Source organism: Perca flavescens, chromosome 12, assembly GCF_004354835.1.
Source record: "Perca flavescens isolate YP-PL-M2 chromosome 12, PFLA_1.0, whole genome shotgun sequence".
NCBI classification, from domain to species: Eukaryota; Metazoa; Chordata; class Actinopteri; order Perciformes; family Percidae; genus Perca; species Perca flavescens.
Window position 1 is genome coordinate 24359924 of NC_041342.1, and position 18241 is coordinate 24378164.

General features: G+C 40.7%; 3 protein-coding genes across 9 annotated transcripts in view; 2 read left to right on the plus strand and 1 right to left on the minus strand.

Moving 5' to 3' along the window:
- Positions 1-1182: 1182 nt before the first annotated feature.
- Positions 1183-4999, plus strand: LOC114565531 (uncharacterized protein CXorf38). The gene is made up of 6 exons (XM_028593634.1): positions 1183-1554; positions 1835-1969; positions 3395-3517; positions 4123-4272; positions 4363-4557; positions 4659-4999. Exons 1-6 carry the CDS (start codon positions 1351-1353, stop codon positions 4767-4769), a joined length of 918 nt encoding a protein of 305 aa, XP_028449435.1. The 5' UTR covers positions 1183-1350; the 3' UTR covers positions 4770-4999.
- Positions 5000-7319: 2320 nt separating this feature from the next.
- Positions 7320-10686, plus strand: LOC114565690 (SH2 domain-containing protein 1A). Of its 3 annotated transcripts, none has more exons than XM_028593885.1 (5): positions 7320-7406; positions 7732-7937; positions 9610-9670; positions 9754-9898; positions 10104-10686. In XM_028593885.1, exons 2-5 carry the CDS (start codon positions 7786-7788, stop codon positions 10148-10150), a joined length of 405 nt encoding a protein of 134 aa, XP_028449686.1. In that variant the 5' UTR covers positions 7320-7406; positions 7732-7785; the 3' UTR covers positions 10151-10686. The 3 variants fall into 3 exon arrangements, with proteins under 3 accessions (XP_028449686.1, XP_028449684.1, XP_028449685.1); XM_028593883.1 differs by having other exon boundaries at positions 7358-7541; XM_028593884.1 differs by lacking the exon at positions 7320-7406 and having other exon boundaries at positions 7662-7937.
- A 5337-nt stretch (positions 10687-16023) lies between these two features.
- LOC114565860 (granulocyte-macrophage colony-stimulating factor receptor subunit alpha-like) overlaps positions 16024-18241 on the minus strand; it is a 6851-nt gene continuing 4633 nt past the window's right edge. For 4 of the 5 annotated variants that reach the window (XM_028594146.1, XM_028594147.1, XM_028594148.1 and 1 more), the window contains exons 7-11: positions 17439-17572; positions 17160-17304; positions 16789-16894; positions 16568-16649; positions 16024-16358 (exon numbers count right to left, since the gene is read on the minus strand). In XM_028594146.1, coding sequence (XP_028449947.1) covers positions 16281-16358; positions 16568-16649; positions 16789-16894; positions 17160-17304; positions 17439-17572 — 545 coding nt within the window. In that variant the 3' untranslated portion in view covers positions 16024-16280. The remainder of the gene's footprint in view (positions 16359-16567; positions 16650-16788; positions 16895-17159; positions 17305-17438; positions 17573-18241) is intronic. The other variant, XM_028594150.1, reaches the window with a different exon arrangement.

Consider the following 18241-nt stretch of genomic DNA (forward strand, 5'->3'; position numbering starts at 1 on the left):
GAGTTGTTTGAACATTTTGAAAATTACAGTAAGGCTATGGTGGATTTATCTGGTTTGTCACTAAATGAAACCCCAGCTGTAAAGTGTAAGCACAATTGGTTGCTTGATAAACTGGTATCTGCCTTTTCTATAATTCATTCTTGTATAATTACAATTCAATATAAATAGGCAGCTCTGCACAATATTAATTAGCTGTGGACGAGCTGGGACACAAGCTCTGGGACACTTTAGTGCGTGCAAGCATTTTACTGTAACGTACTGATGGGGCTTTAGTGTTTTAAAGTGTATTTTCTTTTAATACTTTCTACATGTTTGTCCATCCTGCTCAGTCTAGCCTCCCTCCTCCTGCAAGCCCTGAGCCTCAGTTGATACATGGAATCTGTCAGAAACTCCAGCTCGCCTCCCTGATGAACACCTCCAGCGGCAGCCTCAGGGACATCAGTGCATGCAGCTGCCGGCCCGAGTCCTGTGGGTTTTCCAACCCTCGTCTTCACCGCAGAGGTATAGCAGCTTGGTGATGCCACCACTCATGAGGGGCTGCCTCAGGGTGGCACAATGCACCGAATCCAGGGTTATGAAACTGGATATAGTCTCAAATTATACAAATGACCTGCTTAGATGCTATGGCTAGAGGCCTCTAAAAAACAAATCCAGAATTGTAGGCTTCATTCATAATTTAAATAAGCAGCTATAATATAGCCATGGACCGACCCTGTCATGTCAAACATTCATCCTCTTTTTACATGAAAAAACATTTCCTTTTTTAATTATTATCCACCCTTCCACTACTTAATCAAGCTAGACTAACCTTTTTTCAATCATGAGGCATCAGCTGCAGCGTTCATCAGCCAGCCTTGCCAGCCTTTAATGTTTGCAGCCATGTCAGCAAAAGATCTATATAATGGTTGGAATAATTATTATTTTTAAATCATTAATTGTGCATCTGTATGCAATAGAGAGGTTCCCTCTAACACACCCACACTCCCAGCTCTACGGGATGCATAGAAAACTCAGAAAAATGCATTAGCGCCTGCAGTTTCCTGGGGGAGAGTCAAAATAGTTCAACACAATGATGGTCATCCTGACAAAGTTGTTAGGCTAACCTTACAGCAGGGGCTTTGCCGCTTGGAGCTTCTCTCTGGGCCAAACAAGCCCTGACAGCAGCACGCCTGGCCTGGACGAGCTGTCCATAACAGCCCCATCCTAGTGTTTCTAAAGTAGACGGCGCCATCTTGTGGCCGCTCTGTTGCTAGCACCGAGAGGGTGGAGCTAAACATGAGGAGTTAGCCTGAACTTGTCCTCCTGCTTCTTTGTGATGTTTTTATATCGGGATCGGGAAGTAAGGCCGAAATGGTTCGCGAGGAGCTGGCGGTACGTCTCAACGACAAGGAGTATAAAAACTGGCTGAAAGCTGGACGGTGTCTTCTCATACTGAAGGATGGCCTGCTTCCCTTCATAAACGACCACATGAGAGCTTTCCACCGAGATCTGCTTAATCAAAACACTCTGCTACGGAAACCGTGTGTGACTTCTTGCAAGCCCAGAGGGAATAGGGTTAGTCTCTAAACCCTGCTTAGTTGAGGTCATTTCATTCTTGTTATTCGTGAAACTCCTGTGGTACAGCGGTTAACTGTGATAACTCAGTAATTATGAGTTAATTGCGACCAAAACGCCAATCGCTGTAATATTTATTCTCACAGTAACTTGCTACATACGTCGTAAGCATAAGCGTGTGTGTGTGTGTGTGTGTGTGTGTGTGTGTGTGTGTGTGTGTGTGTGTGTGTGTGTGTGTGTGTGTGTGCGTGCGTGCGTGCGTGCGTGCGTGTTTGAGTAGCTTTCCTCAGCATGCAGGGTGTGTTCCGAGTGGCAGACAATAATCCTAAAACACCACAGACAGCCAGATTCCACAGTGAACTGGGACAACTGTTTCCCTCCCAACTGGAGAACAGACCACTGGGAACTGGCCAAGGTAGTCCACACACACACACACACACACACACACACAGTGGAATAGTTGTCATAAACAACACAAGCGCAGTGAGCCCCTGGATTTCACAGGAAATAACCTTTATGGGTGCACAACACAGCAAAAGGCGAAGTTGCCAAAGCAAGCAGGTTTATCAAGTTCAAGTTCATTGATTGGAATTGGTCTTTGTGCCAATCAGATAAAAATAAAAAGGCATTACACAGGAACATACAGTACATAAAAGACAATCACATAGACAATCATTCAAACCAGTAAAAAGCTGTAAATTATGGAGCCGCCTTTTTTCTGTTATCGATTAATCTGACGATGTTTTCTTATTTGTTTTGTCTATGTAAAAGATTTGAATGCATGCGACAGCCCAAAATTATCGATGTTGATTGCCTTTTTTTTTTTTCTACCAGCAGTCCAAAACCCAAAACAATTAATTTAATATATATTCAATTCAGTTTATTTTAGAAGGGTATAGTGCAAGTTAATAAAATGCATGTTTATACGTGAGTTAAAAATGCCAGAATTACCTAAAAGGCTATTTTTCATCTACATATGTATGACAAAGGAAAGTATCAATTCCTAATGTTTGGGAAGCTTGAGCCAGTACATATTTGGCATATTTTCATGAAAAATGTATATAATGATTAGGCCTAAGTGATTATCAAAATAGTTGGTGATTTATTTTATGTTGATCAACTAGTGAAGTTATTGTTAAAGCTCTTATATTTATTGTCACAATAACCAGTAAACTCCCAATTCCTGGAGCACTAGGTCTTCGTATCACATATAAAAAGGACTGTATCTTGAGCTGACAGGACTTAGGGGCTCCTAATTTTTTGACATTTCATTCGCTGACAATGATGGTGCACTTCTACACGGCCACTCACCTGCTATTTTTAGCACATTCTGCAGCCATTCAGCCAAACATTTTCTTCTTTTTTTCTTATGTTAAACAGCTTTTTTGTATATCTTGTTTCTGTTTGTATTGTTTATTTCGTATTAATGTCCAATATGTTTGTCTATGTATGCACCAACCATCCAGGCAAAATTATTGTAAGTATTTTCTTGGCAATAAACTTTTTTCTGATTCTTACTAAACAATTGATCAATCAATAGAGAAAAAGATGGAAATAACCATGAGTTGCTTGCAGGCATTAATATGTTAAAACAAGTACAGCTTAATTTGGTCAAATTAACGTCTGTGGAGAACATTGTATCACCCAACTGAAGCATTTCTTGATCTGTCAGAACAATATGACAGGCTGAAAAGTTCTCAAAGGATCTGGATATTCAACATAGATTCAACTGAATGTGTGAGTCTAATGGATGTCTTTCTTTCTCTGTCTCTCTCTCACTCTCTCTATCTATCTGTCTATCTATCTATCTCTCTCTCTCTCTCTCTCTCTCTCTCTAGTAGCCTACATGCCGCGGGGTCAGGGGAAGGTCAAGGGGGCAGATCAATGCGATGCCTCGGCTCTGCTCAACCTAATCAACTACTGTGATTGTTTCTGCTCTGTGGATCCAAAATTTGTGAGAGAGGTAAACAGTCATATTGTTTAAAAATGAGCATGCTATGCATCGTCACGTTGTGAAGTCAAGCCTTATATACCAGGGGGCAGAGGCATAAAACTTGTAGGTTCAAGACTAAAACTCTGTGTACACAGACTACAAGAGTCTTCACAAATGGCTTCAAAATGAAATGGATGTGAACACCAGAAAGTGGTGGCTGGAGAATTACCAAAAGCAGAACAAAAAACTGAGCACACAACAGTCAATAAAGAAAAAGTTAACGATGCACATTGAATAGCATCATTTAAACTGCTAGGAGGGAAGCGCTCAAACGATCATGTGCACTCAGTATTCAACTCCCCACCAAAACAATAAGTTGCATGTTGGATTCAGTTTCCCACCTTATTTTTACACTTTTATTGTTGAATGCATATGAAATATTTTGCATCAACAACTTAGCTTTGGAAAATATCAGTGACTTGGCCGCGAAGTAAAGATGGATGAGTTTAATTGCAAAACAAAGAGCTTTGTATTTGTTAGATTGGTCCAGAAAGTGATGTCATCATCGCTGGAGGTTGATATGTTTGTTTTGCCTTCCGACCTTTTCAAATAAATGTGTGCATGCGTGATTCTAGGTGATCCGGTACAGGAACGAGTTGATGCACTCTTATGAGTTCCGTGTGACGGATGAATGGATGAGGCACTACCAGACCACTGTGAAAATTCTTGTGCGGCAGTTCAGCCACGTACCGCAGATGGCAAAAGTTGGCCAACAGATCAAGGAGGTGAGCGTGTTTGTCTGTGTGTGTGTGCTGCTGCTGCGTCCATGTTGTTTTGTGTCACAGTTTGTGTTCATGTGCATTTTGTTTGTCCAGATGCTCAGTGTTGACTTGTCAATATGTGTCTCTGGTTTGGACCAAATGGATTCTGCTAACCTGAGTGGAATAGAGTGTGATTCTGTCAGCCAATGGGAGGCCAGCGCCGACTTAATCTGCCAATGGGAGGCTGAGTTGCTACAAGAGAGTCTGCAGGAGTTACTACATGCTGCTGATGATGATACAAAGACACCGGTGCGAATAACAAATATGTCCATGTGCACTTGCACACTTATAAATAATACATATAAAAAAAAGTCATCCCATTACTTCAACCGACTCTGTCTCTTCCTTAGGACACTGAGCAGCTGAAGAGGCTGGGTGGTTTCCTGCAGACCAACAGAGATCTGAGTGAGAGGTTTTCTGAAGAGCTCCGAACCATCAACTCACTAGAGGCCGGAGAATAAACAGGAGAAAATGGTGAAAAAGACAACAAGGAGCATATTGCGCATGATGTCTTTATATTTACTATCTGAATTCCATGTATGTGTTAAAATACGTACTTGGCAATAAAAAAAACTTTCTGATTCTGAAATAAGTCAAAGTCAGAATTGAAGCAGATCAAGGGATTTGTGACAGACTGTGCATGTGTATAGTATGTCATTGAAAATGTAAATTAAAAAATCTGACAAAACCCGTTGACTTGTTCCTGATTGACTCACTGACAGATCTTGTTTTTGGTCTTTAACTTAAAGTGTTCATATTATGCTCATTTTCATTTTCATATTTTTTTTTCATAAAATATTTTTGCCATACTGCACATTGCTACAGCTCCTCTTTTCACCCTGTGTGTTGAGCTCTCTGTTTTAGCTACCGAGTGAGGCATCGCACTTCTGGTCCATCTTTGTTGGGAGTCTCCGATGCGCAGTAGCTAGGTAAGGACTACTAGCCAGTCAGAAGCAGAGTATGAGGGCGTGCCACACTAGCAGCTAGGCGACCATTATAATGTGTGTTACAAAGTGACGAGCGTTTGTCTCTGAAGTAAAGACTGGACTACAATAGAGCTGTTTGGAGCAGTTTGTGAACGCTGTTTTCTGTTGGAGATGGTAAGTCCCTTTGGGGGGGACTTTGGGCTTTTTCACTGTATAACATGCACAAAAAAATTATATAACACAATAAAGGAAAGGGAAAAAGCATAATATGAGCACTATAACTTCAAATAATGATGAGAACCATATTAATAAAAAGTACCCAGGTGTTTATACAGCCAAAATATGACGAATCAATCAAAAAAACATTGATAATGACCATAAATGTGTAGGCTGAAGACATAACTTATTACAACTCTCCCTCTCACAATACAACAGAAACTTTATAAACTGCTGCAGTATAGACATTAAGTAAATGTTAATTATGCCTATACACATTCCTGACTTAGTAGAGTTAGCTTGTGAGGCTTTCATAAAATCATGTAAATTAGCCTGACATCTTTCCAATAATAAACAGTGCTTCAGTGTTAAGTATCTATCCTTGACATGGGCTACTAGTGGGTGCATTTATGTGTGAGCAGCATTTCAAAGTTGTAGCTGAGCTGGGTGGAGCTGCTTTTCCCTACTTGGTATCCTGGGTAGCTTTTTCTGTTATAATGTGCACGAATAACCTTTAAAAGGAGATGTAATTTCCCAACTTAGCACTCTATTTCTCCACCTGATTGTTGAGTCTGAAGGAAAGGCCCTTGTGTGCAGCCACAATACCCAACTGAGAAAACCACACCCTGGCAGGTGGCAGATTGATCGCTTTCTATTCCGTTGCAATAAGTTTTCTGCCCAACATGATGGATGTCTGGACCCAGTTTGCCTGTGGTGCAAGTATAGGTTTTAGAGGAAAAGCATCACTCAGTAAGAACAATCTCGGGCAGAATGGTATGTCTAATTTAAGGATCATTTTGATATTCAAATGTATAGCAGACCAGAATTTTTGGACAACAGGGCAGGACCACATCATGTGGAAGAGACTCCCACCCTGCACCCCCAGCAATTCGGGCTATAGGGCCTACCTTAATTTCACCCTATATAATAGAGGAGGACCAGTATACTCTGTATACATTGCACTAGTCTGGTTCTGAGTTCCAGCAATGTTTTTTATAGCCTATTCTTTAAAGTGTTCTTTTTCTGTGAACGATAGGTTAAGATCAGCCTCCCAGGCTAATTTAAGATTATAGACTGTGTTGTAGGCCTGTCTTTTTTTTTTAAATAGACCTCAAGTCTAACAATAAAGCAATAACCTAAGCAATGCACATGTTGCGTTTTCCCGAAAAGGAAACAGCTCTATTATATATTTATTATTGCTCTTCAATAAATCAAAAGTAGAACTTTATTAATCAATTGAATAGGCCTAAAATAATCGATAGCTGCAGCCCTAGTTTGAACTAATTATAACCGTTAGATGACGTCGTATTCTGTTGAAATTCTCGTTAGTTTTATCTTGTTAAAGAAGCTGAATAAGGACTTCATGTAACCACTGTAATAAGAAATGTGCTGTGAAATACTTCTTGTTGAGTAAAAGCTCTGGAGAGCGCACCAAATCAAATCTCAGCTATAGGTTGGATGTCTTTGTTTTTGTGCATGTGTGGGTGGGTGGATTGGTTGGTGGTGGTGGGGGGGTGGGGGGGACATTGCTTAATGCACGTATGTGTTTGCTGAAAGTCATAAACCTCTGTCTTCTGACTTTATCATAAACCACTTTCACACAGCTTTTAAATCCTTTAAATTAACTTTTCCTGCTTCACACCCTGATGGTGTAATTAAGTAAGTAAGTAAAATGTATTTGTATAGCACATTTCACAGATAAAAATCACAAAGTGCTTTACAACAAATGGATGGATACACAACATTTATACATTACAGTACATAAACAAAATAAGCAGAAAACCACAAAATTTGTAACTGAGTCCAAACAACGTGCGGAAGGAGGCAATGCGTTCCACAGCCTAGGTGCCACAGCTTGAAACGAACGGTCCCCTCTAGTTTTAAAATGCGGGGGGCAACTAAAAATCTCTGACCTGTGGATCTCAGACTACGTGAGGACGTACGCAGCTGTATAAGGTCTGCCATCAGAGTCCAACAGACAATATTTCATCTTTCATCTTTCATCATTCAGGCTACATTGTGACTGTTTACACACAGGGGTTATCAGAAAGGCAAAATTATGGAGCAGGACTGAGCAATTAGTTGTGTTATGTGAGTGTTGTTTGTTTTGTGAGCGAAAATTATTACTAAAAATATACTTTTCCATTCAAGAGATAAAAGCCTTTATTCTGGTTAGACAAAGTGCACAAGGTGTGCGGTGCAGTTGCACGACAACAAAAAGTGTGAAAACCAGAAAAGCTTTTCCTGTCTCAGCGTTTCACACATTCATCTGCTGCTACAGCCTGCTGCACCTTCACCTCCTTAAACACACACGGGGGCCAGTCTCAGAGGCAACATGGAGAGGGAAGGGATGCTGGTCCGCTCCATTTACTACGGGAGAATTGGAAGCGGAGCCACAGAGAGGCTGCTGGAGAGGTTTGGACACGATGGCAGCTTTCTGCTGAGGGACAGCGAGACCGTGCAGGGGGGCTACTGTCTGTGTGTGAGGTGAGCTGTGAGAGCGGTTGTACAACGATTAGCTGAGTTCATGTATAGGAGTGACACCTTCATGAGTGTGTTGGGTCATTGAAGCTGTCTCCTCGCCGGTGGTTTTATTTATAGTAACATAACTATTTATATCTCATCTGCAGACAAGCTGATGCGAGCTTTTACACAATATCTCATAAAAGAAATTTGTAATACTATGAATTACTAATATTTTCAATGATTTACAGGCATACATACTGTAGACTGTCAAAGAAAAATGCACAGAAACAAGGTGGGATCAAATAAGTTAACATGTAAATTGTAAATAGACTGCATCGTAGTTTTAATCATTACATTTGTATGCAGTATTTTTAGTGAAACAATATTTTTTACAACCTTGAATTGAAATATTTTGAGTGCATTTTCACTCGATTATGTACAGGCGCCTTAAACACTTTTCATGTAAACACGCATTTGGGCATAAAAAGACATTTGAAAGCAGCTACAGTTACAGTTTACACTACATTTACATTATATAAGAACAGAATGATCTGAACAATGGTAGGCTAGTCTATTTTTTGTCTAAATGCATTTGAAGCTGTTGGAGGTCTTGTGTTGCCATCGACAAACTCCACGGCAGTACTCAACTTACAGTAGCACAAGTACAATAAGAAAATTTGAAAAATAAAACAATTTAAAGTAGAAATACCTGGAAATCTACAGTATGTTCACTTTACTAAAGTAGAACGCTATAAACATGCACAACAACATACTGACCGTGGTGGAAGAACTACTCTTAGCAGTAGTAGATATTTTACTTAGTAAAAGTAGCAACACCACAATAAAAACATACTGTTAATAGTAAAAGTCTTGCATTCAAAATCTAATGCTAAAACTATTATAAGAATTTGATTCCTGATTCATGACTGTCTGAGCAGCATCTGAACAACGTTATTTTAACAACTATATGTACTGCTGGGTGGTTTGTTTCATAACAATATATATCTTATAAACTGATCATACCTGTATGTTTGACGTATAAAATCTTGATCTGAAAAGTAATAGCTGTAGCTGTCAGATAAACAGAGTAGAGTAAAAAAAAGTACAATATTTCCCTCTGAAATGTAGTGGAGTAGAAGTATAAAGTAGCATTAAATGGGCCTATTCAAAAAAGGTATAAGTACCTCAAATTTGTACTTACGTATTACTTGAGTAAATGTATTCTATTACATTCCACCACTGTATACTGGGGACTCCTTGGACAAAACAAACATTCTACAAGCTTTGTTTCAAGTAGTTCAGTCATAATATTTTAAAGGTCTAGATAATAAGAATTACAGCCATAAGTCATGACATTTTTTCATATCTTCAAACTTTCAAAGTGCTTCAAAATGGGAGTAGACCAGACTTTGAAACATATTTTACATAATGAATCCATATACAACATTTTTGAAAGACAAACAGAATTATAATAGCGAGTGAAAAATTTAAAAATTAAGAAAAAAGACAATTGAGTTCTAAAGACTGCCTATAATGTGTGCCGAACACGTAACTGAAATAGTTCAGCCTCTGCCCCCAGATCCACATACAATCTCTCGTTGCATTTAATTATTACAACATGTGAGTACACAGTTTCAGATTTTACACATTCACAGCAAAACTCTTAAAATTCCTAAACTTGGTGTTTTTGCAGGAAAGCGCCATTTGTGCACACCTACAGGATTGTACGCTCCGCTGAGGGCTGGTGTCTTCAGGTGGGTCAACATCTTCAAGAAGATTCGCACATGTCCACACTCGCACACACAAGGATGATATTCATGGTTTGTGTGATATGCAGGATTTAGGAGTCAGACTGCAGAGTTTTCGGACCCTGGAAACACTGATAGAGAGCTGCAGAAGGGGTACGGGCTCAAATGTCGGTATAGCCCCCCTCACAAACCCACTGGACAAAACCCAGCTACAGCACACCAGCTTTGGACAAGGTATGAAAGACACACACACACACACACACACACACACACACACACACACCACACTTGTTACACTACAGGTAAATATGGTCCATGGACTCACACAGGCACAAACACACACACAGTGAGTTTTATTTCAACTCTGAAATGTCCATCGTGGCTAATGGCTCATGTACTCGCTCAACTCTTAACACATTTTCAATGGTGTCCTCCACAGAGTTTATCTACATGGAAATGTGTAACAGCAGCAGCTCGGTCTATTGAATCCTGACAGAACGAAAGCCATTAATCAGGTGGACAAACAAGATGGGAGTAACAGTACGTGGCACATAAAGGATCCGTGTATTTTTGCAGGGTTATTCTTTCTTTTTTTAATCAATAATTGAGTCACTTTAGTATAAGTTTAAAACAAAAACTTCCCATTCGGTGTATTACATTTGACAAGATTATCAAAAAGAGGCCAGTGTAGTGTATGCAAACCTTGTCAATTACAAGTACATATTTTACCACGTACTCCAGAGACCTTGAACTGTTTTTAAATTGCTGTTCGAGTGAGTGTGGGGGAAAAAAAAGAAGAAAGAAAAAAAAGATGCTGTGCAAATATATCGCACACTATCTCTATTACTGTGGTTTTATTTTGGAAGACCGATGTTCTTCATATGTGGTCCGTCATTGTGTGTGAGGAAGGCTGTGTTTGCCTGTCAAAACACAAATGTTTTCAAACTAATGGCCTCAGTAATAAGTCTCTGGTCATCTGCATGTATTATGATGTTTTGTGTGATAAAAGAAAAATGGTTTTACATCGTTGTGTGGTGATGTATTGTAATTGTTTTTTTGTCTGCGAACACACAGACAAAGAGTTGATGGCTTTTTATGTTTCATTTCTGCTTGGGGAAGTCACCCTTGAGTACAGTGATCTATTTAATCTGTGTGGCTTGTCTGCATGCATTTTATCTTATCCGAAGCCACTGTAGCAGAACAGAGGGTGAAAGCAGCACAGGAAATGGGAAATGTGACTTTATTTATTTTGCAACACTAGGTTTTTCTCAGTCACTGGCGATATCCAACCTACAAGCCCATTTTCAGGTCTTAAATGAGCTCATACTGATCTTAATCTAGTATAAAAAAGGAAGGAAAATGTGTGTTTGCTGTTCTCAACATATATGTCAATCTGCCAGACTGAAACACTGTTTTCTCCAAAGTTCCGCTGTGACATTTCCTCTTACCCACTGAACTGTGAACACTTACTTTGTAGCAGTCAAATTGTCAGATTTGCCACATTTTGAGCCTTCACTTACGGCAAACTTGAATCCGAGCTGAAATATTTTCAGTCTGAAGTATCTGCAAAGTGTTCCAGTTAACATGCACAATGCAGTCAGAAAGCGAATAAACAACTTAGACCCATGACTGTGGCCTCAGAAAGTACCATTTGACTTGAACACGCAATGATGTGGTTACTATCTGAGCGCTGCGGCAAGCTCAGCAGGGCTTCATCTTTACTTGCGTCAGAGGCTACATCTACACTGCTACATTTAACGCCTCGTGTCCACATTACTGCAGCATTTAGGAGCCCATAAAACTGATTTTGGAAACAATGCTGCCAGAGTTTTGGTTTAAAAACTCCAGGGTTGTTTTGTAGTCTGGAGTGGCACGAACGGAGACCTTTGGAAACGATGACGAACATCAGTCAGTCTTAGGTAGGCTTACATACCTTTCAGTAACAGCCCAACTTCGTTGTCAGTCCAAGCAAATACATCTCTGGTCTTACTTTTCACCATCGTGACCAATTTATACATTATTGATTTTCAGCCGCAGAGTAATGTCAGACAATCTGCTTCCTGTTTGCATGTGCACGTGCATGCCCAGTAGAGCCCGGCCAATATTAGGTATTTTCCAAACTATCGTTATCGGCATTTATAATGGCCGATAAATGAATATTTAAAAAATAAAAACGGACGAAACACCCTTCAGCCATGTTATGAGTGTTGGCGTTGAATAGTTTGTTCACCAGAGGGCGCTCTACAACGTCCCTGTTGGCAACACTCTTTGATTTTTTTTTGTTATTGTGTTTTTTTTTCAAATGACTGTAAGTTTCATATCTTAAGTTTGTATTTTTATACATTTTATTTATCAGAACTTTTAATATATTTTGATGTTGCTCTGTTCTGTACAAGTTTATTTTCTGCCAATATATCGGAATATAAAAAATTTAAATCACCAAATATTTTGTATTAAAAATCTTTTATCGGTTGGGCTCTAATGCCCAGTGTATGCGAATGGTCACTATATGGTTGTCAGACGTGTTAATATGGAGGGAGATTAGTTCTGCTATGGAGCCTTTTTAAAACTCGTGTGGACAGAGATTGTGTTTCTCTTGAAATTATGCTTATAAATTAAAACGTAGTAGTGTAGATGTAGCCAGAGACTGAGCTCACCACCACTACTACTACTACTGCTGCTGCTGCTACTAAAGTTATCTTTTGCTTTGTCAATTGCTGTGTTTCTCTTCATTTTTGCCCCAAAATTGTGCAAATAGACATGTTACGATAAAAAGATTATCGTCCGTCCCATGCCATGCTTAGTATCGTTAGAAAATAGAAAGTTCAAGCTATAAAATGACACTTGAAGGCACCTTAACACAACAAAACCCATGAAGACAATGACATAAATCTATGTTCTTGTCAAAATATTTTACCACCATCCATCCATCCATCCATCTTCGTCCGCTTATCCGGTGTCGGGTCGCGGGGGGAGCAGCTCCAGCAGGGGACCCCAAACTTCCCTTTCCCGAGCAACATTAACCAGCCCCGACTGGGGGATCCCGAGGCGTTCCCAGGCCAGGTTGGAGATATAATCCCTCCACCTAGTCCTGGGTCTTCCCCGAGGCCTCCTCCCAGCTGGACGTGCCTGGAACACCTCCCTAGGGAGGCGCCCAGGGGGCATCCTTACCAGATGCCCGAACCACCTCAACTGGCTCCTTTCGACGCAAAGGAGCAGCGGCTCTACTCCGAGCTCCTCACGGATGACTGAGCTTCTCACCCTATCTCTAAGGGAGACGCCAGCCACCCTCCTGAGGAAACCCATTTCGTCCGCTTGTACCCTGGATCTCGTTCTTTCGGTCATGACCCAGCCTTCATGACCATAGGTGAGGGTAGGAACGAAAACTGACCGGTAGATCGAGAGCTTTGCCTTCTGGCTCAGCTCTCTTTTTCGTCCTGGCGGTGCGATAGATTGAATGCAATACCGCACCCGCTGCGCCGATTCTCCGACCAATCTCCCGCTCCATTGTCCCCTCACTCGCGAACAAAACCCCAAGGTACTTGAACTCCTTCACTTGGGGTAAGGACTCATTCCCTACCTGGAGAAGGCATTCCATCGGTTTCCTGCTGAGAACCATGGCCTCCGATTTAGAGGTGCTGATCCTCATCCCAACCGCTTCACACTCGGTTGCGAACCGATCCAGTGAGTGCTGAAGGTCGCAGACCGATGATGCCATCAGGACCACATCATCTGCAAAGAGCAGCGATGAGATCCCCAGCCCACCAAACTGCAACCCCTCCCCACCCCGACTACGCCGCGATATCCTGTCCATAAATATTACAAACAGGATTGGTGACAAAGCGCAACCCTGGCGGAGGCCAACCCTCACCTGAAACGAGTCCGACTTACTACCGAGAACCCGGACACAGCTCTCACTTTGGTCATACAGAGATTGGATGGCCCTGAGTAGAGACCCCCTCACCCCATACTCCCGCAGCACCTCCCACAGTATCTCCCGGGGGACCCGGTCATACGCCTTCTCCAAATCTACAAAACACATGTAGACCGGTTGGGCATACTCCCAGGCTCCCTCCAGGATCCTTGCGAGAGTGAAGATCTGGTCCATTGTTCCACGACCAGGCCGGAATCCGCATTGTTCCTCCTCAACCCGAGGTTCGACTATCGGCCGAACCCTCCTTTCCAGCACCTTGGAGTAGACTTTACCAGGGAGGCTGAGAAGTGTGATACCCCTATAATTGGCACACACCCTCTGGTCCCCCTTTTTAAAAAGGGGAACCACCACCCCAGTCTGCCACTCCTTTGGCACCGTCCCAGACTTCCACGCAATGTTGAAGAGGCGTGTCAACCAGGACAGCCCCTCCACACCCAGAGCCTTGAGCATTTCTGGACGGATCTCATCAATCCCCGGGGCTTTGCCACTGTGTAGTTGTTTGACTACATCAGTGACTTCCGCCTGGGAAATCGACGACAATCCCCCGTTATCCTCCAGCTCTGCCTCTAACATAGAGGGCATATTAGTCGGATTCAGGAGTTCCTCAAAGTGCTCCTTCCACCGCCCTATTACCTCCTCAGTTGAGGTCAACAGTGTCCCATCCTTACTGTACACAGCTTGGATGGTTCCCCGCTTCCCCCTCCTGAGGTGGCGAACAGTTTTCCAGAAGCACTTTGGTGCCGACCGAAAGTCCTTCTCCTTCTTGATTTCTCCTTCTCTCTATTTTACCACGGCTTATGTTATTTTAGCCCAAAACAGCATATTAAGTTACTCACATGCCTTCTATGAGTGAAAATAGCCTGACACATTGTCTGAGTGTAGTATTTGCCATTTTAGTTCCACTTTTATCACATGTTCCATGCATGGCGCTAACAAATGATTAGCTGGATATTGATCAGTATTAATTGTGTTTATTGCGATTTCAATGTTTTCGGAAGCTTTATGTTATTTGTAACATGGCTATACGAAAATAAGTATTTTGTAGACAGTAAACAGTCAACGTGTAAACAGTTAACATGGAGACCGCCTGAGTATATCTATATAAATTGTATCATACATTTTGTATTTTTTATCAAATATACAGTTATAATAAAGGAGTAGACTGATATTCAGTTGCATTATTGTCCACTGAAATTTTGATTTTATACATTGTAAACCCAGATTCAGTTGTAATTAAATTTTTCAGTGGTCACTACCTATTCTTTTATTTTTTGTTACAAACCAAATTCATTACGAAATCACATCAGTTGTTTGTAATAATCAGCTTAAGTATGCATTGCACAGATCATATTAAGCAGAGATAACTAAGGATGTTGAGTTTCCGCCTTAAAGTGATGCAAAGGCTCTGAACGGTTTCTGTCCTAATTAAAGTGTGTTTTAATAATGTTCTGTTAATGTTTTGGGTGTGCGTTTATATTATCCAGGTTTTAGTTTAGTATGGTTAAATTTAGTGTTCATGTTTATCTACATTTATTGTTGCACCATGACCGAGACCGGGGTGGGGACTGATGGGGTCTGGGCAGTGCTACTGGGAAATTATAACTGTTTCTTTAGTGAAACTTTCCATGCAGTACAATACAATGTGAACTACAATGTTTTGTGTGTATTGATTTCCTTTCCGTTTTATTGGAACAAATATATTGGATACATAGTTCTTAAAGCTACAGTATTATGTAATAAAGTAAAACACATATTTATATAAAGTGGCCTAATAGTTTATATTTATTCTTGTTTCTTTGCATGTTTAAAGCTATAGTGCGTAGTTTTGGTCTCCCCCATGAGGAATTCTTGCTGATGAAACTGATTAAAAAAAACATGATGGACTCTTCAGAAGAGGTTAATTATCTTCACTAGATTTTCTGCGTGTGGAAGTCACCAGACAACACTATTTTCTGAGCATAGCCATGCTGAGAAATACAGAGAGAGAGCTGATCATCTTAATTAGCTTTGTATCAACTCATTTGGCAATTGCTTAAATGAAACAGATGTTCATTACTGTAATATAAAAAAGTTATGCACTAAAGCTTGAACTTAAAATGCTTATTTTTGACATGACTCCAGAATTATTTATTTATATTTACTAATGATTTTTAGTAATGACTACTAATGTAAACTTGTTTTGTCTACTGCATCAACTTACTGCTCTGTGTTAATACAACTTAACCTGTTAAGTTTCACCTTGTGTAAAAACTTAAATGGTACTTCATGGCAGCGCTGCAACCATTGACTTCAAGGCAGACGTTGGGGGGGCTTAAAACACTGATAAACACTTTATTTGCATTGTTGGCTCCCAAGTGTGTGAACTGCTCTCATTGGACCGCCGTGCATAAATACAGATTGAATAAATGATTTCATTTTAAATGAGTACATGCTATTAGTGCATCACTAATCTTTATTTCACAGCAAAAAGGTAAACATTTCAGAACCAGCTCATCAGCTAGTTCAGGCAGAGCAAACGTATTTCATCAAAACTCATCAACTGACACATTCTTAGCATGTTTTGCAGTCATATTGGTATACTTTTAACAAACTTTCTTTGCTGGCTAAGGCTATAAAAGACATTAGCAAAATAAAACCATAATGTAATGTGAATGTGTCCTTCACATATTGCTTTTATTATATCTATCGAGGCTTTTGCTCTGTGTCCTCCACCTCTGTGATCTCCTCTACAGGCTCAGCTGATGGGGCAGGGTAGAAGACCTGGAAACAACACACACACACACACACACACACACACACACACACACACACACACACAAAAAACAAAGTGTTTGTGGTTAGGTGAGTGGTAAAGTGTGTGATGTCTGCGTCTGTGTGTGTCTATGTATGTGTGTAAATGTGTGTGTGTGTGTGTGTGTGTGTGCGCGTGCATGTGCGTGTGCGTGTGCGTGTTCAGTATGTGTACTTACATTAAATGTGTCATTTTTTTCCAGGAAATATTTGTACTTTGGCGGGGGGCAAGGAATCTGAGGAAACAGAACCTTAGATACCCTGAAACACACACACACACACAAAATAAACCTTGATATGTATATAGTTTTAAAACAAATAGGTGATCAAAATATATGTGAGTGTGTGTATGAGTCACGCAGGAGTCAACAAGTTAGTCAACTTAGAGACACTACAGTACCTCTGATGGCGCACCAGCAGCAGCACAGCCAGGAGGATCATGGGTATTCCAAGTGAAATTGAGATGATCACCAGAGTGTTGAGTTTGTAAAATGACTGTTTCACCGCTACAAACAGACACACATGCACACACACACACACACACACACACACACACACACACACACACACACACACACACACACACACACACACACACAAACACACACACACAAACACACACACACACACACACACACACACACACACACACACACACACACACACAAATACAGACCGAAAATGTAACATAGCGTGCAGGTGGATGGAGATGATAAAAGGTCACCAGTCTTTGGTAAAACCACTATTCCAGATTACTTTAATAGCACTCACTGACGGTGTGACTCCAGTCACTCCACTGAGGAGATTGTTGGCAATCGGACGTCATTCTCGTTCTCATCCTCACATTGTAGGTTCTGTGAGGATCTGGATTGGGTTCTGTATATGACAGCTGGTCGGTTAAGGTTTTGGATCTTTCCTGTTTTTAAAAGATAAAGATTCACCAGGAAACAGTCAGTAGGTTCACTTCATTTAGATAGTTCTTGTTTATGTGCACTGGGACATAATGCAATAAATGGTATATCTCATTTCTACATACTGTCCATACTGTACCTGGTCGCCCATGTCTAGCTGGTATTCAAAGCAATAGGGGTGAGTGTCTTCACGACTGTGGGGCAGACCCCATGTCACTACCAGTCCTCCATCTTTGACTGATGCAGAGATGTTTGGGGGTGGAGACAGGACCTCTGTGGCACACACAACCACAAAATCAGTAAAATCATTGATAAAAGATTAAATTCAGAAGGTCTGCTGTAGACTCTTTACAACCTACAGTGTAAACCTAACCTGAACATTCAGCTTACCAAATGAATATGTACCTAACTATAGGTGGCATGTACCCAATTAACCAACAAAGTGCCAGTCAGCCTACCATCAGGCCACCTATAGGCTGGATAAACTACACACACAAACGATAGAAACAATCAACTACTGATGGGAAAATGGGCACAGTTTAGTCACCTGAAAGCAAAAAAAAGGAGCAAAAAAACATTTGTATGACATTTTATTAGGACGTCTGTTGGGGAGGGGTGCTAGATTGTGAGAACAAGGTAATAATGTTATAGAAATAAAGTTTTAAATAGTATTTAAAAAAACTTTGATGATATTTTATCCAGCATGGCCCCCAGCATTCATTTGTAAAGTCAAGATTTGATGATGAGCCTCTCAGGACTTTCCGATATAGGAAAGTACATTTAAGTTGGAATGAAATCTAGTTTGGTATTCAATCATCAAACACAAAATAGATAATATGCATTATTTTTAGCCATGGTGGCAGCTTTATGGATGGCAATACCGCTCTGTCTGTTGGACTGTTTGTTCACCTCTTTGGTCCAGACTGAAATATCTCAATTTTT

What these genes read in the sequence shown, in the direction of transcription:
- LOC114565531 (XM_028593634.1), top strand. Translation starts at nt 1,351, where the DNA reads ATGGTTCGCGAGGAGCTGGCGGTACGTCTCAACGACAAGGAGTATAAA. An exon ending in ACCACTGGGAACTGGCCAAG is followed by an intron (nt 1,970 to 3,394) that starts GTAGTCCACACA and finishes CTCTCTCTAGTA; the next exon opens with GCCTACATGCCGCGGGGTCA. An exon ending in ATCCAAAATTTGTGAGAGAG is followed by an intron (nt 3,518 to 4,122) that starts GTAAACAGTCAT and finishes GCGTGATTCTAG; the next exon opens with GTGATCCGGTACAGGAACGA.
- LOC114565690 (XM_028593885.1), top strand. Translation starts at nt 7,786, where the DNA reads ATGGAGAGGGAAGGGATGCTGGTCCGCTCCATTTACTACGGGAGAATT. An exon ending in GGCTACTGTCTGTGTGTGAG is followed by an intron (nt 7,938 to 9,609) that starts GTGAGCTGTGAG and finishes GTGTTTTTGCAG; the next exon opens with GAAAGCGCCATTTGTGCACA. An exon ending in GCACACCAGCTTTGGACAAG is followed by an intron (nt 9,899 to 10,103) that starts GTATGAAAGACA and finishes TGTCCTCCACAG; the next exon opens with AGTTTATCTACATGGAAATG.